At 44.2% G+C, this 24949-nt stretch overlaps 2 protein-coding genes across 11 annotated transcripts in view; both read right to left on the bottom strand.

Annotated features, from left to right (window-relative positions):
- LOC149351237 (uncharacterized) overlaps nucleotides 1–8274 on the bottom strand; it is a 104164-nt gene extending 95890 nt beyond the window's left edge. For 6 of the 7 annotated variants that reach the window (XM_089580510.1, XM_089580506.1, XM_089580504.1 and 3 more), the window contains exons 1-4: nucleotides 7546–7851; nucleotides 5116–5351; nucleotides 4923–5028; nucleotides 717–849 (exon numbers count right to left, since the gene is read on the bottom strand). In XM_089580510.1, coding sequence (XP_089436636.1) covers nucleotides 717–849; nucleotides 4923–5028; nucleotides 5116–5351; nucleotides 7546–7614 — 544 coding nt within the window. In that variant the 5' untranslated portion in view covers nucleotides 7615–7851. Of the gene's footprint in view, nucleotides 1–716; nucleotides 850–4922; nucleotides 5029–5115; nucleotides 5352–7545; nucleotides 7852–7937 lie in introns of those variants that run through there. The other variant, XM_089580505.1, reaches the window with a different exon arrangement.
- Nucleotides 8275–10419: 2145 nt separating this feature from the next.
- On the bottom strand, nucleotides 10420–24919 carry LOC149351236 (kelch domain-containing protein 4). 4 transcript variants are annotated; one of them, XM_089580519.1, is made up of 8 exons: nucleotides 24689–24919; nucleotides 24515–24606; nucleotides 24336–24414; nucleotides 22771–22869; nucleotides 22242–22471; nucleotides 17243–17466; nucleotides 11588–11907; nucleotides 10420–10897 (listed from the first exon to the last, which is right to left on the bottom strand). In XM_089580519.1, exons 1-8 carry the CDS (start codon nucleotides 24794–24796, stop codon nucleotides 10484–10486), a joined length of 1566 nt encoding a protein of 521 aa, XP_089436645.1. In that variant the 5' UTR covers nucleotides 24797–24919; the 3' UTR covers nucleotides 10420–10483. The 4 variants fall into 4 exon arrangements, with proteins under 4 accessions (XP_089436645.1, XP_089436648.1, XP_089436647.1 ...); XM_089580522.1 differs by lacking the exon at nucleotides 24336–24414 and having other exon boundaries at nucleotides 24519–24606; nucleotides 24689–24717; XM_089580521.1 differs by lacking the exon at nucleotides 24336–24414 and having other exon boundaries at nucleotides 24689–24712.
- Between the last annotated feature and the right edge of the window lie 30 nt (nucleotides 24920–24949).

Raw genomic sequence — 24949 nt, 5'->3', positions numbered from 1 at the left:
AACCCGGCTGCGAAGGAACGACAGAGGGAAAAGAAAGAGCAGGGAGAAAGATCGGCGCTCTGGGCTTCGTTTTTTTTTTTTTCTGAGCTCTCTTTTTTCCCCAGACCCACGATGTGCCCACGAGCGACCGTTTTCTCTCTCTCTCTTTCCCCAAGAAGCGTGGTCGCCGCGCGTCTCCATGCGGCGCTCTCTCTTCGCTGATCTCCAATGACCTTGACGGAGCACACGCGGGCGGTACAGGAGGAGAGGAGGAGTGGGAAAGCTCGCGCCGGTGGGGCGCAAAAACTGGGAACAAAAAAAAAAGGGGGGGGGGGGGGGGGGCCCTGCCCCTACTGACTGCGGAAATGTTCTCCGCTGAGGCGGCTGAGGACCGGACAGGAATGTCTTTGGGGAAAGCGCACCTTCCAGGGGCGCGGCGCGGCGCGGCGTTCGATATATCCAATGTCCGGCGAAAATGGAATTCGATATACAACGCAACTGTCCTATACTTTTGCATAGTATTTTCAAGGGGGTAATCTGTGTGTTCGATATAGCCAATAATTCGAAATATGCGGATTCGATATATCCGGGTTCGACTGTATACACACATTTTGCAAGTGTAAAATGGCACAGTAAGTCACTTGCACAACAACTAAACACAAAGCAACCAAAATAAATGCTTAATACAACATATACCTATAAATATGTTGTAATCAATTCTACACCATGGTACTTACCAGAAGAACTCTGTGAGGGCTTTGGAGGGCTCTCCTGTGATATATGCAGCTTCCACAACTGGGGACCATCTCCTTTGCCATCTCCAAAATCCTTTGAGCCTCGGGAACCTTCCCTCGATTTTGCCTTCTTGGGCTAAAGAAATAAAGACCTTTGCTACACATTGCGATTAGGGATCTCCCCACGGTGGGCAGCTGTGGATTTACCACCCACCAGTCCGCATGGCTACCCATGTCTACGGCCAGCGCCTACCACTCGATTAGGTCACGGCTGGACAGGAGGGAGCCTAACTTGACAAGGTACAATGTGCAGAATTGTCCTGCTTAGCAGGCTCACCCTCCACCGCGCTGGCTGCGGGACATGCAGGAAAGCATTTAAGCGCAGCCATGTCATCAGTTGTGCCATTGCTGCGCCTCTGTGTGTGAGGTGAAAAAGAGCGCACTTTTTTTCATTTACATTTACTTCGTCCTTGTTTCTAGCTTAGAATTGAGGTGCGATCGCCCTGAATGAGAGAGCGGCAAAGACAGCAATTAAGCTGCTGGTGCTTCTAACACGCTCTCCATAAAAACAAAACTAAGCAGCAAGAGACTACATGTGGGCACCGTTGGAAGAGGTGCTGCAGCACAGGTTGGCTCCGAAGCATTGGTTTCTTTCATCCACTTTCTTGTCCCCTGTGGCTTAGATGAGATTCCCGATTATGACAGATGAGAACTGTGTGGGATTAAAGTAGCCGCCGCGACAACAGTGCAGGAGCATGCACATGTGTTGCAGCTTTGCTCCCTCCTCACAGCTTCCTTTCTATGAACAGCTGCTCTGGCAGACGTGGAAAGCCATCACTCAACATTCAGGAAGTTTTGCGCATGCAGAACTATTGCAACCAACAATCGCAGAAGCCAAAAAGTCTTAAATTTTAGAGAAGCATATTGCCCCTAGCAGCAAATAGTAAAAAAGGCAGGAGACAACGATGTACAACTTTTTCACGCTCTGAGATAGAAATGACCTTGGGTTCAATCCACTGCTATAGCTTCGTTTTTCAATGTGCTCGGCTAATCTATTCCCCAGCTCTTACTTACCCTTTTTCCCCTGGGTCCAATGAAGAGTGTAAGAGCAGAGTTCTACTATATTATCGCTGTTTTTAATAAGAAACTGCATTCTTGCATAATTTTCGCATAAGTAAAGCGCTTAGATTCCAGACCAAACTTAAGAATAAAAGTGACCCTTCTGCCCCCTCCCTCAATCGATTAACACATGTCCACCTTTCAAGAATGATTGCAATCAAAACTGCCTGGCCCAAATGGTAACGTCAAATCCTGCATGCAAAACAAAAGAAGCTTGATGCAAATGCTGCGATAGTCAAGTCTCCTAGTTTTTCACAATTATGCAAAAAATCACAGATTTATGCAATTTTCACAGAAATGTGTGTAAGCAACCACATTTTAATTTTTTTATTATATTTTGTTTGTGGACCTTAGTAAGAATGATATAATGATAGAAATATGATTAATTAAATCGTCTAAATTCTCTTCAGAGGTAGAATCTGTTAATGAACAAAGTTGTGCCGATGCCTTGACATGTTTGTTTCCCCATCCACTGAAACGAGCTAGCGCGACGCACTGGTTCTGGCAGTAACGCAATCACACGCTTGTATGGGAAGAGTTACGATAGTGGCTCCTGCAAAAAGCAATATTATCATTGTTGCGTGTCCCCTTGCCTGTTGCCTGTTCTTTTCGTAGGCGCCATCCGACCTCTCTCATGTTGTCTGGCAATGCCAGGCTATCCCTATAATCCCTTCTATCCCTAATCACATTCATGCCTTGAGAGGAGAGACCCACCAACTCTACCTGATCAACCAGGCAGACTGGGCAGCCACCACACAGTACTCCACCCAAAGGTCAATAGAAATTATTCACCTATTCATTCAAGTATAGTTGTGCCTCGTTAATATGGACATTTTGGTTGCTGAGCAAAACAGTCCTTAAAGTGAGTCTATAACAACGAATTGCGAAGAAAAAAATGTTCAAAAAACAATGCACTATAATTAAAGCCTGCTACTGTGCATAGTGGTGGTGGCCAGTGAAGTTGAAATTGCAAACAATTTTGGGACCTACAAGCCTATTATCCTGGTCGCCATTATGCTTGAAATAATGTCGTGAGGTTTGACACGCCTAGTGGTTTATGTATGATGTTTGATGGCGTCTCATGGCTAAATGGCCTAAATCCTACTATGACTGTTCACATCACAAGAACCACTACTAGACATTAGCAATCAGTCAGCTGACAGCTGCTAAATGTAGCCTTCTGAGTGGCACAAGTTGCAGAGTTTTCTTCACAGCCATTCATGAAATACGGGAAATGGTAAGGCGCATCGAATGGGCAACTTTGCACTGTAAGCATGAAACAACCAAAGAAAAGGGTCATCACTCTGTCATTTGAATTTTTTTCACTGCATTCTTCTGGTGTCCTGCACTCAAAATGTAGGAAATGAAACACCTGGTTGGAGCAGTAAATGTTTGTTGTCATCACCGTCCATATTAACGCTACAAATATACATACATGGGCCCCAATGGACTCTGCATTTTCCCCTCGTTTAATGAGGCGTAAATACATTGAAAAAGTTTTGTCCCAAAAAAACTTTTCATAATTCAAGTCGTCCATATTAATTACAGGGGTCATATTAACAAAACACGACTGTACTGCCCTTCATTATTCATGATCAGAAGCAATTTTGATCTCTGATCATTTCGTGGCATGTAATCTCAGGCTGCTGAATACCACATCCTGCTAGATCTCTCTCCACCCACAGCTTCTGCTCATTGTCAATTTGCAATGAGATATGAATAACACTGACTTTGCTCTCCCAGTCAATATAATTGCCTTTGAGACAAAAATATAAGCCAGGAACATGTGCTCACTCCTCCCCACCCTTTCTTTTCTTTACTCTGTACGTCTCCCACAATGCAGTTTCCGTCTGTTTCAACCAAGGCAGTTGCATTTCCTTTACGTTCACAAGACTCCTTTGTGTGGGAGCTGCTGTACATATTAGTAGCATGTGTATACTTTAATCTAACATTAACTTCTACCTAAATTACTGAAATACTCATTAAAAGCAGCAATTGAGGCCTCAACATGTTCTAAAAATATATGGAGAAACAGTAATGTCATAGCCAAAACAGTTAAAAAGTACTGGTTCATGACAACAATGAAGTAACGCATGGTAAATCATTTTTGCTAACACAACGCTCTTAAGTCAGTGTAATTACTTTCTACACTAAATATGAAGTTCTTTTCCAACTGGATGTACCATAGCAGATAAAACATTTAATAAATTACTAGCTAAAGTGTCTTTCAACTGCTTTCCAAGGTGGCTTATAAGAGTTGTACTTTTCGGTTTAAAGCAAAAACACCGATAAACGTACGCCAAACTAAATTTTTCAAATTCGGTTTTAACCAAAAAAGGTCAGTATTTCTGGCATGCATGTCACAACTAACTGGTTATTCAGTACCAGTTAAAGTAAGCCACAGCACAAAACTAAGAAAAGGCTGGAGCCAGGAACGTGGTGAGACAAAAGTATCTTGGGAATTTAGTACAGTAACTGTGAGTTATGAGGTATTGATCCGTGAACTCAGACACGCCGCTGCAGATAGTGCCGTTTGCTGAGACTTATCGACTTGGGGCTGTTGCTTCGTTAAGAAGGTTTTTACACTCCATGTAAGTACACTGAAAACTTTTGGAACTGTAACCAGCAACCGTCAATGAGAAACCATGCATGTGTTCTGGCTTCCGCAATGCTTAAACAGCAGTTCCGTCGCTGCCTCAGCATGCAGATCATTGGGTGCGCGGTCACCTCGTTTAGCCCAGAGCGTAACCAGTTTTTAACTATCAAGTTTTTAACTATAGACATAGCATTACTGAACTGATTGGCAATTGAAATTATCAAGATCCCTGAAACCTGCTTAAACCCATTCAAAGCACTATAAATGCAGCAATTAACTTAGTTAAAGCCTAAAGTAAACAAGGCCTTTATGACAACACATATGCCTGTCATCAATAAACTCAAAGCAAAAAATGTAACTGCATCATTTGCAAACGAAACCTAATCATTCTTTTAAGCAAAAAGTGCAACCCACAGCTACAATTCTGGGCAACAATTTGTGATACTTTGTTGTGATGCACAAGTACTGTAACCTTAAAAGGTGGTACTTCCTACCTTAATTGGCTTGGTGTAAAGAACTTCAAGCTGTTTGGGAGGCAGAGGAGGAGGTGGCGTTCCAGGACTAGATCCACACTCGTTCTTTGGCTGAATTGTAGAGTAGCTGCATTTGTACAAGACTCTCATGAAATTGCATGGCCCCACATGTCATCAGCAGTGCAGAAGAAAAGCCACAAAAAGAAGCACTTACAGAGCTTCCTCTGGCGCCTGCTCCAAGCCACCGTCAAAGCTGGGGTTAGTGACAATGTTTATGGCTGAAGTCCGCCGCTCTGGCGGAATCGGAATGTCCACAGCAATGGGAAAGCGAGGACTCTTTCCCGGCGAGGGCCCTGACATGGCTGGGCGAGCTGGCTCCAGGCTGGCTCCTGGCACTGCCAGCAGGCTGATGGCAGGCAGCAGGGCACACGCCACAGGTGAGCGCAGCAGCTGCACACAAGACAGGAGGCCTCAGTGGACAAAGTTATAACAAAAGGGAGATGATAGCAACCTGCTACTCTTACTATGCCCCCACATTTCATATCACCTGCAGGTGATATGAATACTCCCTTCAGTCTTTCAGGGTCGTTTAAAATAATGGCAGCTGCTGCAGTTAGATCGCGACAAGATGCAAGGTTGCCAGTGTAACTCTTCAGTGCAAGCTAAAGAACCTCAGGTGCTTAGCATGTTCCAAAGTAGACAGTCTAGATTAATTTCAATAAGCCAGGTAATTAAACATATGAGAGGCCATAAGAGGTAAAACACAATTGTGACCCATATAGTTCAAAACAACAACGTTAAATGAAAAAAATTTCGCATTTTTGCATACCATGCTGAAGAGCACAAGAAAAATTAACAAGTGCTACGCAACAAAAACCTTCCTCACAAGCAGCTTTGCTTAGATGTGATGTATAAAGTTGTAACAAGGCTTAAAATATGTTTTGTGCAGAGTATTAAATGCATTTACTACATGAGTGGACTCTTAAATGATTACCCTAGCTGAATGACTGCTGATTTACATGTGTTCATGTTCAAATTTGAATAACAACACGGCACTGCAATTTCAATTTTAATGTTAGCAGTGCATCAGTGCTTCGCACATCAAGCAGGAAATGTTTATTTCAACTTTTCTGTAGAACTTGTGGGACATTAATTCCTCCGTTTTTGGCAAAGAAACAGAATCACTCTTGCAACCCAGACCAGTTTATCATGTCTTGTTTGCTAAAGCCATTCATTTCGGGCACTCTTAAAGAGAGACAGAAAGGAACTTTAATGAGAGGAAAAGGAGGAGAGGTCGGCCAGTGGTAGCATGGCCCTGGCCTGCTACACCACATAGCACTCTTGTGCCCATCTAAATAGATGGTGTGCCTCTGGTTGCGATTTGCAGGATATGGCTGCATTATAACAAAGCCTTGCAGCCAATTCTACACTTTGCATTTTTCACGCTGCCACTTTTTGCACTTTCATTATTTTTACTCAGCTTACATTACAGTTCTCAGTCTGCATCAATCTGCACATACGTTTCTTCTGCATTCTACTCATTCACGCAAGAGCTGGTGAGCGTATTTACAACCCAGCATTTCCACCCGCATGCGGTACCTCAGTGGTTAGAGCACTCGGCTACTGAGCCGGAATACCCGGGTTCGAACCCAGCTACGGCGGCCGCGTTTCCATGGAGCGGGGGAGAGGAAAAAAAAACACTTATTTAAACGGGGCGAAACGCAAAAGGCGCCCGTGTGATGTCAGTGTACATAAAAGATCCGGAGGTGGTCGAAATTATTCCGGGGCCTTCCATTACGGCACGTCTTTCTCTTTCTTTAACTCACCTTCCTCCCTCCCTCACGGCGTGATTGGAAAAGTGGTTTTCGATTAAAGGAAATGGCGCAGTATCTGCATATCGGTGGACACCTGAACCGGCCGTAAGGGAAGGGGGGAAGGTGAGAGTGAAAGAGGTCTTCCGTGGTTGAGGTGTCCATTCGAAAAGCTGCGCTGTTACTCCTCAAAAACCAATAATAATTTTGTTTCCAGCATGCCACTCTGCATGTCAATAAGCTCGCACTGAATTGTGACTTCTCGCACCCGACCGCATGCAACCAAAAAACTGAACACGATCTTCTCATGGTGTGGCGGAATACCAAACGTACCCTAAAACCTCTATCAATCGCGGCACTTAATGAGCTTCGTAATCGCTGCAAAGTGAAATATAAAATCGTTGTTTATTTTTCGGCAAATACTGACGCAGAAGCGGAATGTAAATGCAGGTCGCCTGCGGCAAAAGAGATCGATACCATTCATTTTTTCTGACGGAGAGGCCATCCGTATTAGCGCAGTCGCGTGAAAGCCGGAGAGGCTCCACGGCAGATGTCCGTGGAGCCTCCAACCGGTGACCGCAACTCGACGCGAACCAACTAATCCATTAGGAAACACAGTTTAATTACACTGCCCAACATCCGCTCTTTTTCCCTGCGGAAGTGATGGCTTGGCGCAGCAATTGGCAGTAAAAGCCCATCGATCGAAACTGTACTTCCGCATCACCGCCAAGGTGGTGTGGTGCGGACTCAGAGGCTAAAAGCAGGGTCCGTTACCGCTCCTGCATCCCATGCGTACTTCCACAAGTTTCATGAAATGGAAAGGTTCTTCATACCTTTTCTTGCGCGCGCCTTTTCTTTTTCGATGTCAGCGTCGGTGTGCAATAAACAGCTCCCTCCTCCATCACACAAATCCATCACACCACCTCGGAAGCGTAACCATGACAACGAAAATAAGAAATGAAGTTTACAAGAAAAAGTCCTGTCGCCATCCTCCCAGCAGTCAGGCACAAAAAATCTCTTACTCAAAACCATATAATAATCATTACTCCACTTTATATTGACAAATTTAAGATAGGTTTTGAGTCACGCGTTGGTGGAACGAATGAGACACGGTACTGTCGTTTTCTCACGGCGCGGTTGTTCACTTTCGGTTTTCAGCCACTCTCTTCCCCAGCCATCCCAAGACGTAAAAAAAAAAAAAAATGTGCTTTCCAGTGTTGCTTACCTTGAGCATTTTATTTCAGATACGTGTTGACCAAGGAGGATAGGAGGATACTGGTGTTGACGATGTTGACTTCAGCTGCTTAAGCCAACGTTTTTAGATAATTAATCTCAGAGCTGCTTTAGCTGGCATGCGGGAATAGCTATCGGTGTGCTTTACTATTCGAACATCCCAATCGAACGTTTTATCTATAAACGTCCGTAACATTCAGAAATTACGAAATTTTTTGTTCGCCTGAACGCGCGGCGTGCGGTTTAACATCGCAGCATTTCCAAATGGCCCTCACTTCTCTCGTAGAATAAACTGCTAGCACGAGGTGGAAGTGCACGCGCAGTAACGTTAGGCCTCGCATAAAAGTAGTGCGCTGAAAGAACGGGCGCCTATGCTAAATGCTGTGATGCTATTGTTTTCAGTCGCAAGAGACGCGGCCCGCACGGAAACAGGAACTCGTGTGCGTCGTTTCGCGGCGATCACGTTCACCCTGCAGTTCCCATGTTAGAACCTAGAACCTGCGTATTTTGAGGCACAAGTAATAAGTGGACGACAGAGTCTCGCGAAAAGAATAAATTTCATTCTATTTTCAGCCCCCTCTCTGAGGCTTTTCGGTATTGTGGCAGTCTAGCTAGCTACCAGCAGGTCTCGCCCAGCTAAGTACGGCGATGCACAGCACCGGAGCGAGCCCTTGTAACTACAGCTTGCACAGCTTGCACAGCGTTGCCCGTGCAACGTGCCTCGCGGCAGTTTCGTTTTCAATGCTATTTGGGCTCGCAACGCGGCGAAATCGATTTGCAGGGCTAAGCGAACTACATCTCGTCGAGAACGCCACGTTTTGGGCGGCAATCTACACAGCCCACGCTTCGCCTTTAACTGCCGCGAAGTAGCCCGGAAAATTTGGTCCCGCGAGCCGTCGATCTCGTCGCGTCCAGACAGCAATGCGTCGCGGCGCTCCGCGCCTCCTCCCACGTCACTCCACCAGCAACCCAGCAAGGAATATCTGACAACTCCAGAATGCATCATTATAACCAGCTCCTTCGTCATGCATAAAGTTAAGCTGTTATATCAGCCTTTTTTTTTTTTTCGCTTAAGTGTGCAATATGTATGCTTGCATTGCTTTGCGACAATTTTTATTTATTTTTAATTTAAACTACATACATTCATATTCAATACTATTCGATTCGCAGCCAATGTTATTTTATTCGCTTCGCAGTTCTCCATAGAACGCGCCTTTTCGAGCACCATGAAATGACAGCATGAAAGCTTTGTATGTCCACTATCAAAAACTCCCAACACTTAAGTGTACAGTACAACAATGAAAGCCGGTCGTGATTAAAATATGCCTGCCTGCAGTTCCTTGTGGCATCATGCAACAAGACCTAAAGAAAGCAAAAACTGCTTTCAGCAGGCCCATGCAGTCAGATTAACAGAAACAATGTAAACTTCCCAGGACACAGCACATGGCTCCTTACCTACGCTGCAGTTCAGTGCATTGCAGGTTGTGTAGATAACCAAAATGCACCATGAACAAATTCTGGATTATTCTACTTTGTCTCAACTGCCATAGCAAGGTCATTTACTGCACTTTTATTTTTGGCGAAGGGCCTACACTGTGGTTCGGAGTTAAAAATGAGGACATCGCAGCAATTAAACACTAACACTATTTCTGCAACCATGTTACTCACCTTTACTTGCTACCTTTGATCACCAAATGCATGATGATTTAACAAAAATTTAGACAACCGGCCTTTCATGACAGTAGGATGCTCTACTGCAATAGGGAACTTTTTGAGGCCCACTTTATTAGCTGCAGTGGAGCCGTCCTTGGAGCCGTCCTTTAGATCACTTTGGTGACCTCTGTGGCATCAAACTTTGATGCACCATCACCATGTACTACACATGCACTTACTGCTGCCACTGTTGCCAGTGCAGAATTGTCATGGCAACCATGCCACTTTGCTTGCAGCTGTGCACTCTGGAAGCGTCGCGCATATAATTCTAAGAAGTTAATGAGGAGAGGAAAGGAGCAATAATTGCTGCGCGAAGCATAACCCTTTCACTCAGTCACTCAAGCTCAGATTTGCTTAAATTGGTTTTGAGGAGAGGACAGGCGCAGTAGCTGCCTCATTTCTTGGACACCTGAACCACGCCGAGAAGGAAGGGATGAAGGAAGAAAGAGGCACTGTAGCAGAGAGCTCCAGATAAAGTTTGACCACCTGGGGACATCGCATAGTTTTGCTTCCACACAAATGCGATTGCCGATCATTGCGAGGTCATTGTGAGGAAAGGAAAAGCACGGTAACTGTCAAGTAAGGTGCTCCATTTCTCCTCACACAGTGCTTTGCTCTGCAGAGCAACTGCTGAGAGCTCGACAATTCTGCGGCTCCAAGCAAATTGACACGCCCAACGCGAAATCCATGCCACAGCTATTGCTGTATAACTGTTTGCGGAGATCAATGCACAGTATTTTTTGCAATGTAGGCACGTCGCACTGTAGGCATTGCTGCACTGCCATTTATTTGTATGTACACACAGAAAACCCAAAATGCTTACTTCTATGAGCCAGCAGAGGCACATGCCCCACCATCACTGTCATCATCTTCACTCTCATCATCACCCTCTTCATCTACCTCCATGCCTTCTTCAGACTCTGAATCAGAGTCATCTGACCCCAGCCATTCCTGCGTTTTTGGATCCAATGGAACAAGCACCTTCCATTTGTCCAACTTGTGCAAGTCGAGTGCATACATGTCAGAAAGTGTGAATTGCCGGTCATTGTCTTCAAACATTCCGCCGTACAAATAGAAGATCCCATGCTTGATGGCCAAGCAACTGCCCATACGAGGGATTGGAACAAAGGACTCCTTAGGTGCTTCTGAAGTTGCTGCTTCCTGACACACAGCATCAGTTGTTTTTTCCTTTGATGGCCCAATCTTAACAGTGAAGACGCCGTCATCTGATGTCACCACCTGAAAAAAGTGTTTCAGTAAAGAACAATGCATTAAAGCCCCAGCACCACTCTATACCAGAATCTCAACTAGAGCCAACTTTTCCAACAGGCTGACTTTGTGCAAAGAACTAGGACAAATAATAAGTGCATTTGTTGTGTTTGTGAAAACTAACCTAAGTAGGTTGTCTGTGCTAGTCCTGTGCTTCTGATGGTTCAACCTCATCACCTGCACTGTGTTCCCAAAACGCCGCTCTAGCAGGCACATCTCAAGGCAACTTAATTTCACCAAACCATCATATCAGTTCCTCATAGCCTGAAGTCGCTTTGGGATGTTAAGCCCCATAAAACGAAACTAACACAGCAGTCAATATTGTCAGCTCCATTAATTTCATTGCCGCTGGAGATGCAAAACTGGGTTCAAGCCAATTGAGTAAAGAATCAAATGGTGTCTTGGAAACCTGCATGAAACTGTTCTTGTTCACTGGAAACATCTGATGGTCTCTTCTTGTGCTAGGACATGGGCGGTGAACTAATTGCCTTAAAAGGTCAACATGCACTCTCAAGGTGAACTATTTTTGCTTCAGGCACTGCCAGCAATACAACTGAAACAGGCAAGGGGGCACAGCTGCCAGCGGAGTGCACATATCAGCTGCTGCGGTACTCGGCACTTCAAATCCTCAAATGGTACCTTAAGTAGCACCATACTTACAGGTTCATCGATGTGGAGCTTATGCAAGTCCTCATGTGGCCCCTCCTCCTTGGTGCCACCATCGTCCAGTTGTACATCACTCTTTTCCCCGGGGGCGCGCAATGCAACTGTCCGCCAAAAACCCCTGTCCATGTCAAGGCATAGCAAGTCATTAAAGAAGTGGCCGACCAGGGTTTCCTCCTCCTCCTGGTCTTGGACACCCCCAAAGAAATAGGCTCGGCAGCCTTGTGGCTGGCCAGCCACCGACATGCCACTTCGAGGACTTGGCCGGCAGCCTGACTGCTTCATTGTGGACCACTTCCACTTGCCAGGGCTGTGCGCTGCAAATAAGGAGTCCCTCTACAGCCACCCACTTGCCACTGCACAGTATCTCAAAGCTGCAAGTTCATACAATTCAGCCATTACCAAAAATTATATGAGACACGTGCAATCAAGATCAACCACTACTGACACAAGTGCCACATTCATCAAGAAGCGTTTCCCAGCCACTTTCGGGCCACGGAAAAACTCTGCTTATCTGCAGTTCTTTCATTTCATTTCATTTCATTTTAATACCTTAAAGACCCACTGGGGGTATTACATAAGGGGTGGGTACATACAGTCACATGAACAAGTGTTATGTTGAAAAATGGTTGGTAACAGCTTCGGCGAATGTGGATGGGCATGAGATGGTAGCGATGTCATTGGAGAGGTCGTTCCAGTCTACAGAAACACGGTGAAAAAAAGAAGCGGCACAGGTAACAGTACGGGCACGGGGGCGAAACACTTGGAAAGGATGACGAATGTGGTGGGATATGCCGGCTGGCGGGGCAATGTAGGGAGCGCAGCGCAGCGAACTATGGAAAAATTTATGGTATAGGCAGAGGCTAGAAATACGACGACGAAGTGAAAGGGGCGCTAAACTGGATTCCGCTTTTAAATATGTTACACTGATATCGTACGAATAGGAGGAATGAATGAATCTGGCTGCTCTGTTTTGCATTTCTGATGCATTTCTCTGTGCCATGGACAGAAACAAGCTAATTTGTACACTACTGTCATGAACACGTATAGCAGCATGCATTCTCGTTTCTTAGTAGCAGCACTCCCAACTGGTTTCATTTTGGCTCACTGTCTTCAGTGCTAGAGCAGTGGAGTACAAAAAAATAGACACTTGAAATCACATACTGGAACTATGAACATAAGAAGTTAAGCATCTGTCAGCAAAAAAAATTATGACCAAGTGGTATTAGCTTTGTGAGCGTATCTTTGAAAGTAATCTTTCATAGTGACGTTTACATTTTTTAAGGCTCTATTGTGAGTCCATCGCTCACAAAATTGAGTGAAAACAACAGCACAAAAAATGTTTAACATGCCACAGTATGTGAACTGCCAACACTTGTGACCAAACTCAAGAGGCAGTCAGGGTCTCAGATCTACATAAGGTTGCCAGATGCAGCATTCTGTTAAATGATCAGCAGCTCCCTAACAGCATGTGAAACTTATCCACAAAGAGTGTTGCTACAGGTGAAATGCAATTTGGAGCAATTTTTGGAGCATTAAAATTTCCAATTTAGAGCACTTTGGAACACAGGAATGTCGATTTAGGAACAGTCTGGAGCACTAAATTTTCCAATATGGAGCATTTCGGAGCGAACAAAAAAAAAAACAGTTGATCTGAAGCACTCCGGAACATGTAGCTTTCAGTTTCCAAAGCTCTTAGGTTGGCAAATAATGCTAGAAGAGCTCGAGTGTGATGTAAAGATGTGCCACATATGACAGGTTTTTCAAATATAATTGAAGAGGAGACACCTCTGCAAAATACATCACACAATGTTTACTTGACAAGCACATACTTTGCATATTATCGGAAGCACAGTAGCTCAAATGTGCTCATGTGTGGTTCTCCAGTTTTCTTTACAAAGCTGAAAAGGCTGTATTAAATCTCCACATTAAAACTTTCACAGCCGCCGCGGTGGCTCAGTGGCTATGGTGCTCGGCTGCTGGCCCGAAAGATGCGGGTTCGATCCCGGCCGCGGCGGTTGAATTTCTTTGGAGGAGAAATTCGAGGCCCGTGTACTGTGCGATGTCAGTGCACGTTAAAGAACCCCAGGTGGTCGAAATTTCCGGAGCCCTCCACTACGGCGTCTCTCATAGCTTCAGTCGCTTTGGGACGTTAAACCCCATAAACCAACCAAACCATTAAAACTTTCACATTTTTCATTTATGTCAGCCAGTTCTGTCCTGTTTCCTTGCACGCTAGTGCTTGCTCACTTAAAAGCACAATTAACCCGATTCAGACACCATCATATCACTATGCGCCAGACCAGTCTTGATCAGTCTCTGTGCTGGCTGAAGCATCATCTTTGACAATTCTGCATGGAATGTGCATAAAACCTGCACTAATGTTGCATTATGTAGTATGATGCTTCATTTTACAGCGAAAGCCAGGGACTCCAGGACTTTTTCCAGTGGGGAGGCAGGACTTTGAGTTTGTTCAGTTATTTGTTTACTTATTCCATGTTTTATTCATATTTCAGTGTTCAAAAATGTACTATATGTTGATGCATATAAAACTTGAAATGGGCAGCTTCAAGAAGATGTACACACGAGTAGTACTCGACTGCATTAAAAAAGTTTGCACATGGTCTGTTTCAATTCTGCTCATGAACAGGAGTCAGTCAATCAATGGCCTCTGTTGGGACACGATTGATTTAGGCTACTCAAATTAAATGCTTTACAACTAGCTATGAAGCAAACTAGCTCAGCCCAACTGTGCGTTACATTAGCACCTTAAAACTGAAGCACTTATCAGCAATCTTATCTAGTGCCTGGAGAAAGCTATTCCCTCTCTGGAGAAATGTTAGGGAGGTTACCACCCCCTTTGCCACCCCTCCCCTGCCCCTGCTCTGAAATGCCAGGAGAAAGCTATCATAGCTTTGGTTTAGCCACATAGCCCTGCATTCTACTGTGGAATCTGCAATGTCTGCCGAAAGACATTATTAATTAATTTATTTATTTATTTAACAGAATACAATTGAATTCAACTGGATTGCCAACTGCCATGCTTGGAAGGTGGCAAAGTGGGGGATGGGAAATCCCCCTCTATATGTTTAGGGGGTAGGAGGGAGAGGGCATGCGTGAGAGGGAAGATAGAGGCAACGGGTGGCCAGAGCAGGTTTCGCTGATTTGCATTAGTACACCTAGACTCTCTATTATGGATGACGATGTAGATTCCACGACCAAATGTGGGGCTAAATGGCTAAACCAAAGCTATAACAGCTTTCGCTGATTAATGCGCTAAGCCGGTAGCTCTAGAAAAATTTTTGAAAACAAATAATGGAGCGCCAAGGTCCACATGTTGCACAATTGAAACAAATGGCAGAGTGCCAGTGAAGAACTCATTGTAGCTGCACCCATTTACAACTAACATTGGCCAAGTATGAATGAGATCAACGTGGCACTAAAATGAGCATTACAGCTACGGTACTCAGTCTTGGATAGTGCGAACGCCCGCGGACGTAGTGCTGGGTTGCAATGAAGACGCAGGCACCAGAAGTCCACATGCGGAAATGGGCCGCGTGGCTGCAATCTTCATCACAAACATACATACATAAGCACAAAAAATTCTCCATGCACAATGTAAAATGATGGGCATTGCACGTATTCCACAGAATGCAGGAAAAAGTCCGCTACTGAGATCAGAAATCTCGCAGACACTCCACTGTGAACCTCGCGGGACAGATAGGGAGAGAAGCCAGAACCTAGCGCATTGTCAACATTTCTTGTCTTTCCCTATCCCCCCCTTCCACCCTTAAAACAGAGAACTATGCATTCTATTTCATAGCATGGGTAATAAAAAATCTCAAGAGCGCTTCAACCAAACTGCTGGAAGTGACACGATCGCGATATCATTGTGTTTTTTTTAGTGCATTTGTCAGTACCGCTAGATATCATCCAAGCTGCACGCTCTGATCACGAATTACTTGGAATTGAGACGAAGCATTACGCAGCTGAAAAAGCTTACCGTTACACCTTTCCACTGCATCTTAGCCTCAAGTGGATGGGGGGAATGCACTTCACAGCCATTTTCGGCGTCAGCCAGGCTACCTGGGAGATTCTCACAGACTGACTTTACAAGAGTAACTTCCATTAATTTTATCCAAAAGTATGACTGCGTAGCGACAGTGCAGGCTCCACCTACGAGCTCTTGCTCGTCAGCGCTCGGCAAAGACCATATTCTGGCAGAGAGAATGTGTTGTATATGCAGAAGTCGCCACAGTTGCTCATGTGAATTATGCTCCCAAATGATATTTACATCATAATTAAACCCAACCTTCGATCGTCTGGCACCTTAGGCCTGATTGGCCGGTCATTCGGAACCATGCCGACGAAAGGTAGGTTCTCAGGACACGTAACCCTGAGGACGTCAACTGGTCTCCTTCTTGATACGTGTGCGGTTGGCGTTTTCTAAGCGAGAGAGAAATAGACTGTGGCTCAAAAGCATGCCCCAAAACTTCGCCAGACCGAAGGTGGATATGTCATAAAAAATACACCACGGAAGTCAGCGTTGTGACATTAGTTTCTGTGAGCCCATTTACTACAAAATTTGGGACATAAGGAACGAATGTCACGTGATAGTCATGATCGTTATAAGTGGGCTTCAACAGGCTTTAACATTTTTAAACAGCAGCGGAAAAGATTATTTTTGCCTGGATAGCTGGCGCAAGTTGCCGCTGAATTTGAAAGAAGTGAGTTTGCAGCAGTTGGTGCCATTTTCCTAATTTTTATCAATATGGCACAGCTTATCTGGTTTGGAGCGATTTGACGTAATTGGCGCAAGGGTGGCGTCACTGCACAAAATACATTATGCATTACTTTCTCTCAACAGCTTAAATTTCGTTAACGTCATTTAGTTGATGATAACAGAAATAACTGCACAACACCTTTCCATGTATGGGACCAGTGGCTAAAGAGTTGCATTCAAGTAACAGCTACCCAAATTTCAGGCTCTACTCTTCTTATGCCAATATCCAGTGACATTTGAATGCTGACTAGAAAAAAATAAATAAAAGAAGTTAGATGATCCAGTGTCACAAAGACGAAGCCTTCATTGATAGCTACAACAGTAAAAATCTTAGCAAAATCTTTTACTTAAAGCGGTACAGACAAAAAGCTTTTGCGCGTCCCTTTTTTTTTTTGCCTTGAAAGAGGCCTATGGGCCTAGTAATCGTGAAAATGAGCTCAAAACACTAGTGCACAGATTGTAATAATTAATTACAAACTATTTTGTACCATCACTTTTGGACTCAGTCAGCACCAGCGCTAAAGTGCACCATGATGTAACAGTCAACCGGCCAATCACCTGGTCTGCTACATTCCTGATGACATCCGCAACGCCGGCAAACACTGAATGTTCCTGTGAACAACCAGTGGGTTCGGTGATGTCACAGTATAATTGGGCCAAGTGCACCTTGACGTCACTCGATGCGGGTGGAAATGCAGAGCGGCTCCTCAGACAGCATTCAAAATCGTGTTAAATTATGTTTCTCTTGTGCGCATCTAATACTCGCACACTTTTTGTAAAACACTGGTGCTGAATCAGAGCAACCAAGAACTAGGTAGGGCTTCACCTCTGCCAGCAGTCTGCAGCAATGTTGAGCGCTGAGAACTCACCATCAGCTTGGAGAAGGAACATGTCGGTGTGCGCCTTTCCCTGGTCCAGATCTTTCTTGACCTTTTCACGTGAGTAACCACCATACAGGAGAACCTTTCCCTCAGCTACTGGCAGCAGCTGGCAGCCAGAACGTGGTGAAGGACCAGAATTGCTGCATTCCACTTTGGTCCACACACGGTGATCCAAGTCAAACAAGTACAGATCGTTGAAGTAACGATAGTCCCTGTCAACATAAAAGCAGAAAGCACAAGGTCCCATTGTTTCACTCTTGTGGAACAGCACAAACAATCTAAAGAGACACAACAAACAAGCACCAAGATTGATTGAGTAGTGTTCTCAGATTAAAGTTCCGTATATCACTTCTACTGAGAACAGAGTTGTATTAGGCCAAAAAATAATGTAAAATTGAAGAGGAACCTGTCCAATGCCAAGCTCGGGCACCAGCCCTCTACACATACAATGTGGCCAGTCACAATTCGCAAAGACTACGAAATCATCGAGGATAAAAATGCAAATCAAGGTGAATTTAAATTTTCTTAGAGAAAAAAAAAACATGCAAGAACGTACAGCTACACCATACCTTGAAGAGCCCCTGACTGCCCTGTTACTGAAAAATTGTTATTCCTTGGCAATTGTCAGTCATCCCCCCTGGGAAGTGTGGCTACAAAAATTTTTAACAGTGGAGTTAAGCCTGTCACCATAAAGGCCTATTGCCACACTTATCTGCTATACCCTTCTTAAGCATTTTCCTTCACATGCCGGATGATAAGCCTCTGGAAACGAAATTTCTTTCTCAGTTGCTATTAGGTGGATACACACAGTATGTGAGATGCCTACATCATAGTCCTACCTCGCCAGGTATTTTTTCTTGCATTTTGCTATTTTCCCAATGGCACTACCATGATCCCCCTACAAAACTTTTCACTGTCGTCCTTTACTTTCCAATGCTACATTGCTGCTTCCACTTTCCAAGGAAGGGCTACCAGAAAAAGGCCTTACAAACCTACAATGCTATATTTCAGTTTCATATGGGCTCATATGCATGCAATTCTCACAGCTTGGAAGCTAAGAATGTGCACTGCTATTTGCAGCTAGGATAAGCGTTTTAATAGTGAAGTTAACTCATTCTATCACGTGCTGCTAGCACCATTGCTAGCAGGACAACTCATTCTTGCAATACACATAATAACTGATGCATTGTGAATACTCAAAGCATCTTTGGTGAAATCAAATTAGTGAAGCTTAATCCAGTGTCCTTGGCAGGAGTTAAATTTCCAGGGGCAATAATGAAGTCCATCATCACAAAAGTGCCTTTGTGAAATGCACAGCACAGTTCCCCTTCTGTTTTACTATGTTCTGGTATGGTATCTTGATTGCTTGAAAGAAAAAGCTGTGTCTTTCGAGCAACCTTCCTTCCTCCATCTGTGGCACTCGAAAATTTCTCCAATTCACTCAGAGCAGTGGAAGCTAATACATCACAAAAAAGGTGTAGCTGCAACCACAGTGCAAGGGTGGCTGAACCGGGGAATGAAATCAGGGCTTTCTCGCAATGCTTTCTCTGCCGCAAAATCATCTTTTTACAAAAAAAAAAAACAAAAAAAAAATGCTAAGATGTCATGAAGGGCAATCTATCAACATAACCCAGTGTCTCACTCTATGTACTCCAGCTGCATGGCAATACATAAAAAATTTAACTGCGTCAAGTTCCTTCAAATCAAAAACACGAGTTTTCTTTCAAGTGGAGAACCATCACCAAAATTTTTGTATGTTTTGTTCCTCAGGTGCATTTGACAACTGATGCAACAAGGCACTGCAGTCTAACTGCTGCATCAGGTAACACTGCAGTTCAATGATGAAGGAAACTAACGACTCGGTGGATCTAGGAAGCCAAGTGTATGGTCAAGAACGCGAAAATACAAAGGACAAGATGCCAGCATAACTGTGAAACATCACAGCATTAGAAAGATTTTGCAAATCATTAAATGCTGGTCCATAAAGCACGACTGTCACCAACTGCACATAAAATTGACCTTTCATACCCTGCTCTTTTCATTAATCTATACTTCTTCTCACCTCAATATAGAAAATGGGAAAAGCTGAACAGGCTTCACTAGCTGTGGTCTAAAGATAGATATCCCCTGTATATAGCAAACATCAATTGACTATTTTAAACGCAGCTATTCGTGCAAAAGAATTTTTTCCATTTACTATTTATTAATAACATCATTTTCTTTATTTACTTCACTTAATATGATACTAAATAGCGCCCTTAACCACCATTTAAGCATGGGTTACTGTCTCCTGTATGGCGTGTAGCAGCACTGATAAATGGGATGCAAAGCCAGGCTCTTTTTCCTTTCTTATAGCAACAGCAGCCTTTCTAGCAGTTTCCCACCAAGATAAAGTGAATTAACAGCCATGGGCATGGTTGCGCACCAACGATGAGATACACACACAGGCCTCTACGCTCCCGTCCACTGGTCAACTATTCAGGTGTCATCAGCACAAGATATGCACAACGAAATCACACCAAATATGCTCATTTGTACTATAATCCCACACTCTAATCAAATTAATGAACAAAATTTGTCTAAACAGCAACAGTCCTCAAAAACTCTGGGGCCTTCTTAACCATATTCTTAAAGAAGAAATGCGACAACATTTAGGTTGGCTACAATGGTGTCTAGAATGAGTGTCTAATGTTCCTCTTGAGATTTTCCCACCAAAACTATCGTTGGAACTGGTTCCATTGCCCTTATATGGTATGCACGAGTCGTCACCTTCTAGAATGTTCAAGTACACCTTACATTGGATTATGTGAGATTATACTACTCAGACCCACTAGACCACCTTGATCCACCATTAATCCCCATTAAGTTACCTCAATCCATTTTCTGGGGTGGGCCTCCTCAAAAAATTTTGGAGGTCCTCAGATTTTCAAATTTGGCGGTGCCCTATGATTGGTCCACCAGCGGTCATGGGGCGTTGATGATGTCACGACCCTCTCAATCGCACTCATAGATCGCAGGGAGTCCTCACACTGCTGCTGGCACAGTGGCACAGCAGTTCAGCGATGTGACACTGCCCCAGCAGATGGCTGTTTCAAACACAGCCACCAGTGGGGCTTGTAAGACCCAGGTTGCTCTTCCAAAGCTCCCGTAAGGCTCATGCACAGCGCTACTGTGGGCAGGTGGCCACGGGTTCAGGTAGCTCACAACCCGGTGGGCAGGTTGACATGTGCCATGATGGCCAGGTTGTGATGACATCGCAAGGTCATGTGACATCTCTCGACAAATCACTAATTTAACTGCCACCTGCTATGGTGGGCACTTTGCCCACAATCCGGTGGGCAGGTTGTGATGATGTCACGTCACGTGACCTCTATCAACCAATCAGGGAATTTTGTGACAGAGAAGCCGGAAATTTTTTTGTGAGATAACAACCTAAATGCTACTGCACATTAATATCATTTAAAAATGTTGCACTTTTAGAGCTTCTACTCAGCATTCCCCGCATTTAGCCATTCTGTTTGTTTGTTTGAAGCCTGCTTTGTGACAGGGTGCTCACCTGCCCACCAGGTGGTGGTCAACCTGCCACCTGCCCACCGGGTTGTGGGCAACTTGCCCAGGTGCACATGTGTGTGTGTGTGTGTGCGCGTGCGTGCGTGCATACATGCGTGTGCGTGTATGTGTGTATATGTTTGCATACACACACCTAGCAACCTGCCCATTGTGGCAGGTGGCAGTTCAATCACCGCAAGAGATTGCTTGGGAACAGGAACCTTCCCAAGCAACCTGGGTCTCAATCCAGCCCAAGCCCCACCGATGGCAGCACCTGCCACAGAAGGGCAGTGGCGCATTGCTTAACTGCTGAACCACTGCACCAGGAGTGGTATGAGGACTCCTAAGGATCTATGAATGTAAAGGAGAAAATGACAAATTCGCATATATGAGCATTAACCCATCATCACTGTCTGCCATCAGTGAACACTAGATCTGAACACTGGAACTGAAGTGAAAACCAAAGTGCTAGAGCACCTCATTTGAATTGCCTAACTACACAAATCTGCAATCATTTTTTGCAGCATGCAACTCTCATCTGCTCGAGCATGCTTGAACGTGCCTGCCCTCATCCTCTTCCCACCATGACTGCCAATTGGCTGGCAGTGGCCAGTGAGTGCACTGCACAGCTATTGTTTTGTTTCCCAGTTTCACCAAACACCAAACACAGTTTCACCAAACACACCAACTACAAGTTTGGCTGTGGCAGTAAAGAAGGAAGGAGAGTTTACTAGCTTCAAGGTCTCTTCAAAACATGCCAGTACTAATGAACGTCTACCGGCTTCAACATGCTCTCCCCACTTTGAATAAGCTCTATTCTGAGGGGGAAACTTTAAGTAGTGAATTCTCACAACTGTGCTTGAATGATACAAAGCATGGTCATGGTCAAAATCCCAAGCCCAGGTGCAAATGCTAGCATCCAAATATTTGTAAACACCATGCCTATGCTGACACTGATGCAATGAAATAAAACTACACAATATTCTATTAAATGATCACAAGGACTCTAAGAAACACTTCCATAGAACATGCCGTACTTAGCCACTCAGTAAAAAAAGAAAATGTTCAACACTATTGCTAGACGGCCAATTTGATGATACATTATTTGCGAACAGCACGAAAGATGTAAACGAAAGGAAGCTAAACAGTGCTTGTCCTGTGTTTATTCCCCTTTGATCTACGTCTTTCATGCTGCTCCCGAATAAAAAACATGGTGGAGGGGGCAGTAAATACCCAAAGCAAGTAAAATGAGGCCACTGAAATATGCACTAAAAGGCCATATCTACTGCTAACATTTCAACACAAAACAGTTTATTTATATCAGTTCAGGAATTCACATGCATTCAATGCGCATAAAAATATTTAGTTTATCAGCACAAATGGCAACAGCTGAGAGAAGTTGGCATGCACATTATCTTATCAAAGCTGAGCAGCTGACCTGACACTCTCGTGGAAGCCACCAAAAAGCAGCAGCTGGCGGCCCACATGCACCATGCGATGGCCGCTGCGCGAGCTGGGCCCTCCTGGTGCGTTCACCTGTTCCCAGGTCCTGCTCACCACATGGTAGACCCACAGGTCCTTGTAGTGATAAAACTGGGACCGAGTTGGGCTGGCAAACTCTCCTCCAAAGAGCCACATCTGACCCCCTCCTTGAGGCACCATCACAGCCTGGAGATGAGTGTGGACAGGAATTTCAGACAAGAGGACCAGATTGCAGTCTTCTTCCGCAACACACATGCAGCTGAGTACATCACTCTTTCGATTCAGAGCTATGCTGACTCAATGCTCTAAGTAGGACAAAACAATTCAGAAAGTCCTCTTACAATTTGTGACCCATTCTACAAGTGGCAACTAGGAATATTACAAATGTGATGCCCATATCATGCAGAGCATAGAGGTTACAAAGGCTTCTTTTAACTTACAGCTCATATGAATTCAAACATTCACATATTATACGCAAAAGTTACCTGGTGAGCACATCGTGGTGGTGGCAGGTTTGGGGTTCTTACAAGAAGCCAGTTGTTCTTCTTGATGTTGTACACATAAAGCTCATTGTACATAAATGTCTAGAAAAAAAGGCAAAGAAAAGTTAGCTGGATGCAAAAAAAAAACATGCCAATCACCAACAACCGCATTTACTAATATCAAATGTACTGCAACTAGAAGGAAGCTATCCCTTGATTTGAACTCTAGCCGAATTTCCTGCCTAAATCTGCCACGCATAAAAACTCCCACAGGAAGCCACTGGGCTAATGCAAATGAAGCTTGCTGCATTGGACCAAACTAGGACAATTCTATTCATTCATCTGCTGAAGAAAGATTTTTGCACTAACTCCCTGATAGTTCATAAAAATATCTAAAAATGCGATTTCAAAACTGTGTGATGCTTACAGTAATCTAGCTGTCGAACACAGGAAGAAATCTAAATTCTGAATAGTATGCTTGTTTGAGCACACTACACAGACCGAACTGATGCCTTAAATTTTATTCCGTACACCCATAATTGTACAAGAGACACTTTGCAATGTTAAATGGTCTGTTACAATGCTAAATGAGATGAAAGTCTTATTTTCATCAATGTGCAGTTTTTACAATTTCGATCTGCTCTGGTTGCACCACTGCAATGCTGCTAAAGAAAAAAAAAATGGCATTTCCATGTTTCAAAGAACTTCATGCTTCAGAGGAATTACCCACAGTGATAAAATTTAAATTTCACTTTCATGGGTTGGAACAATTTAAATCACTATAAGAGATCGAAAGTGAAACTGTATGTGCGCTGTCATAATTTGAGACAGGGGCGCCAGGGCTGAAGCTTCTCCTCAGACACAAAACTACAAAGGGAGAGCCTCAGAAATCAAGACCATTAAAAAGCGGCACACATATAGCCCACTTAGCAACTTTCAGGCTTACCATGCAGCCTGCGGACACAAGATAAAATACCTGCTGCCTTAATGGGTGTAAAATAAATTAAATAAGCATCAGACACTGCAGATGATGTCCTCGTGCCATGACCAAATAATTTGGCATATCACACAATGGTTGAATTTTGATAATGCACAGGCACATACTGTGTTCAGTGTTGTTGGTGGCATTTGTCGCCAGCTCTCTACACGAATGCTTCCACGTTAACTTCTTGAGGACAAGCGCAACATGCTTCAACAGTGTTACCATACTGGCACGTTTAAGCCATCAGTAAACATGACGGCTGACTTCAGAGCAGTGGATGCACTTTACATTCATCCATGACGGGCTTCCATCTGTAGCTTACTTGTTAGCTCAAGTTTTTATTCTCTTCAGCTGTTAGTTTGATAACCAAGAACTGCTTCATTCCGTTTAGGTCGCCATCAATGTTTGAATGAGAGCTGCTAGGATCACGGCGGTCTGATATCAACACACGTTATGTGCAGTCAAAATTACGTGCAAACGGTGTGGTACCGTACTTCTGGGATGGCATTTAGCTTTCATTTTTATCATTTATAATTCAGCTACCCATCACCTTTAAGCATTACCGTAACGCATTAAGCATCATTACCTTTTGCCCGTTGAAGTATTCTCCGCCGAAAAGTAAAAGCTGATCTTTTTCAGGGTGTACACACAACGTAGCACCACTCCTACAGTAAAAAACAAAATAAATACAAAGAGACGCATGAATGTCAACCTTAAAGAAGCCCACCGCAGCCAACTATTTTATGAAACTAGCAAGTTCAGTACCTACAGGAGGGAGGCCCAACGAGCTCTTCGGTTACAGCTAGTCTTTTACGGTCTTCTTCGACAAACTGTGAGATCAGCTTCTCAATGTCTTCCTGGAAATTAAAGAAGAAATGTAACCTTTGCGTATGACTGTCAACGAAAGACGTGCAGTTCGGCTTAATACGAGACTCGTACCTCGCCTTTTGCAGCCAATTCCTTTTTCAGCTTTTGCGCTGCCTTTTTCTCCGTTTTGGCGATGGTTTTTTCCGCACCCTTGCCTTTCTTTTTGTCCTTTTTTCCCATGGTTTCCAAGAGATTAGACTAGCTGTCAAGCACCAAAGCTGTACAGGGTCCGCTTGCACTGCTGCTGCGACTGCTCTGCAACCACATCAACCACACGTGAAGCACGTGAAGCGGAACATTACTAAAACGCACCTCCAGCCAACAACCAGCATA

The sequence above is a fragment of the Amblyomma mixtum genome, chromosome 3 (genome assembly GCF_055824585.1).
Source record: "Amblyomma mixtum isolate Tamu chromosome 3, ASM5582458v1, whole genome shotgun sequence".
In the NCBI taxonomy this organism is placed as follows: Eukaryota; Metazoa; Arthropoda; class Arachnida; order Ixodida; family Ixodidae; genus Amblyomma; species Amblyomma mixtum.
Note: the sequence above shows the minus strand (reverse complement) of the source record. Positions and strands in the feature narration are given on the sequence as shown.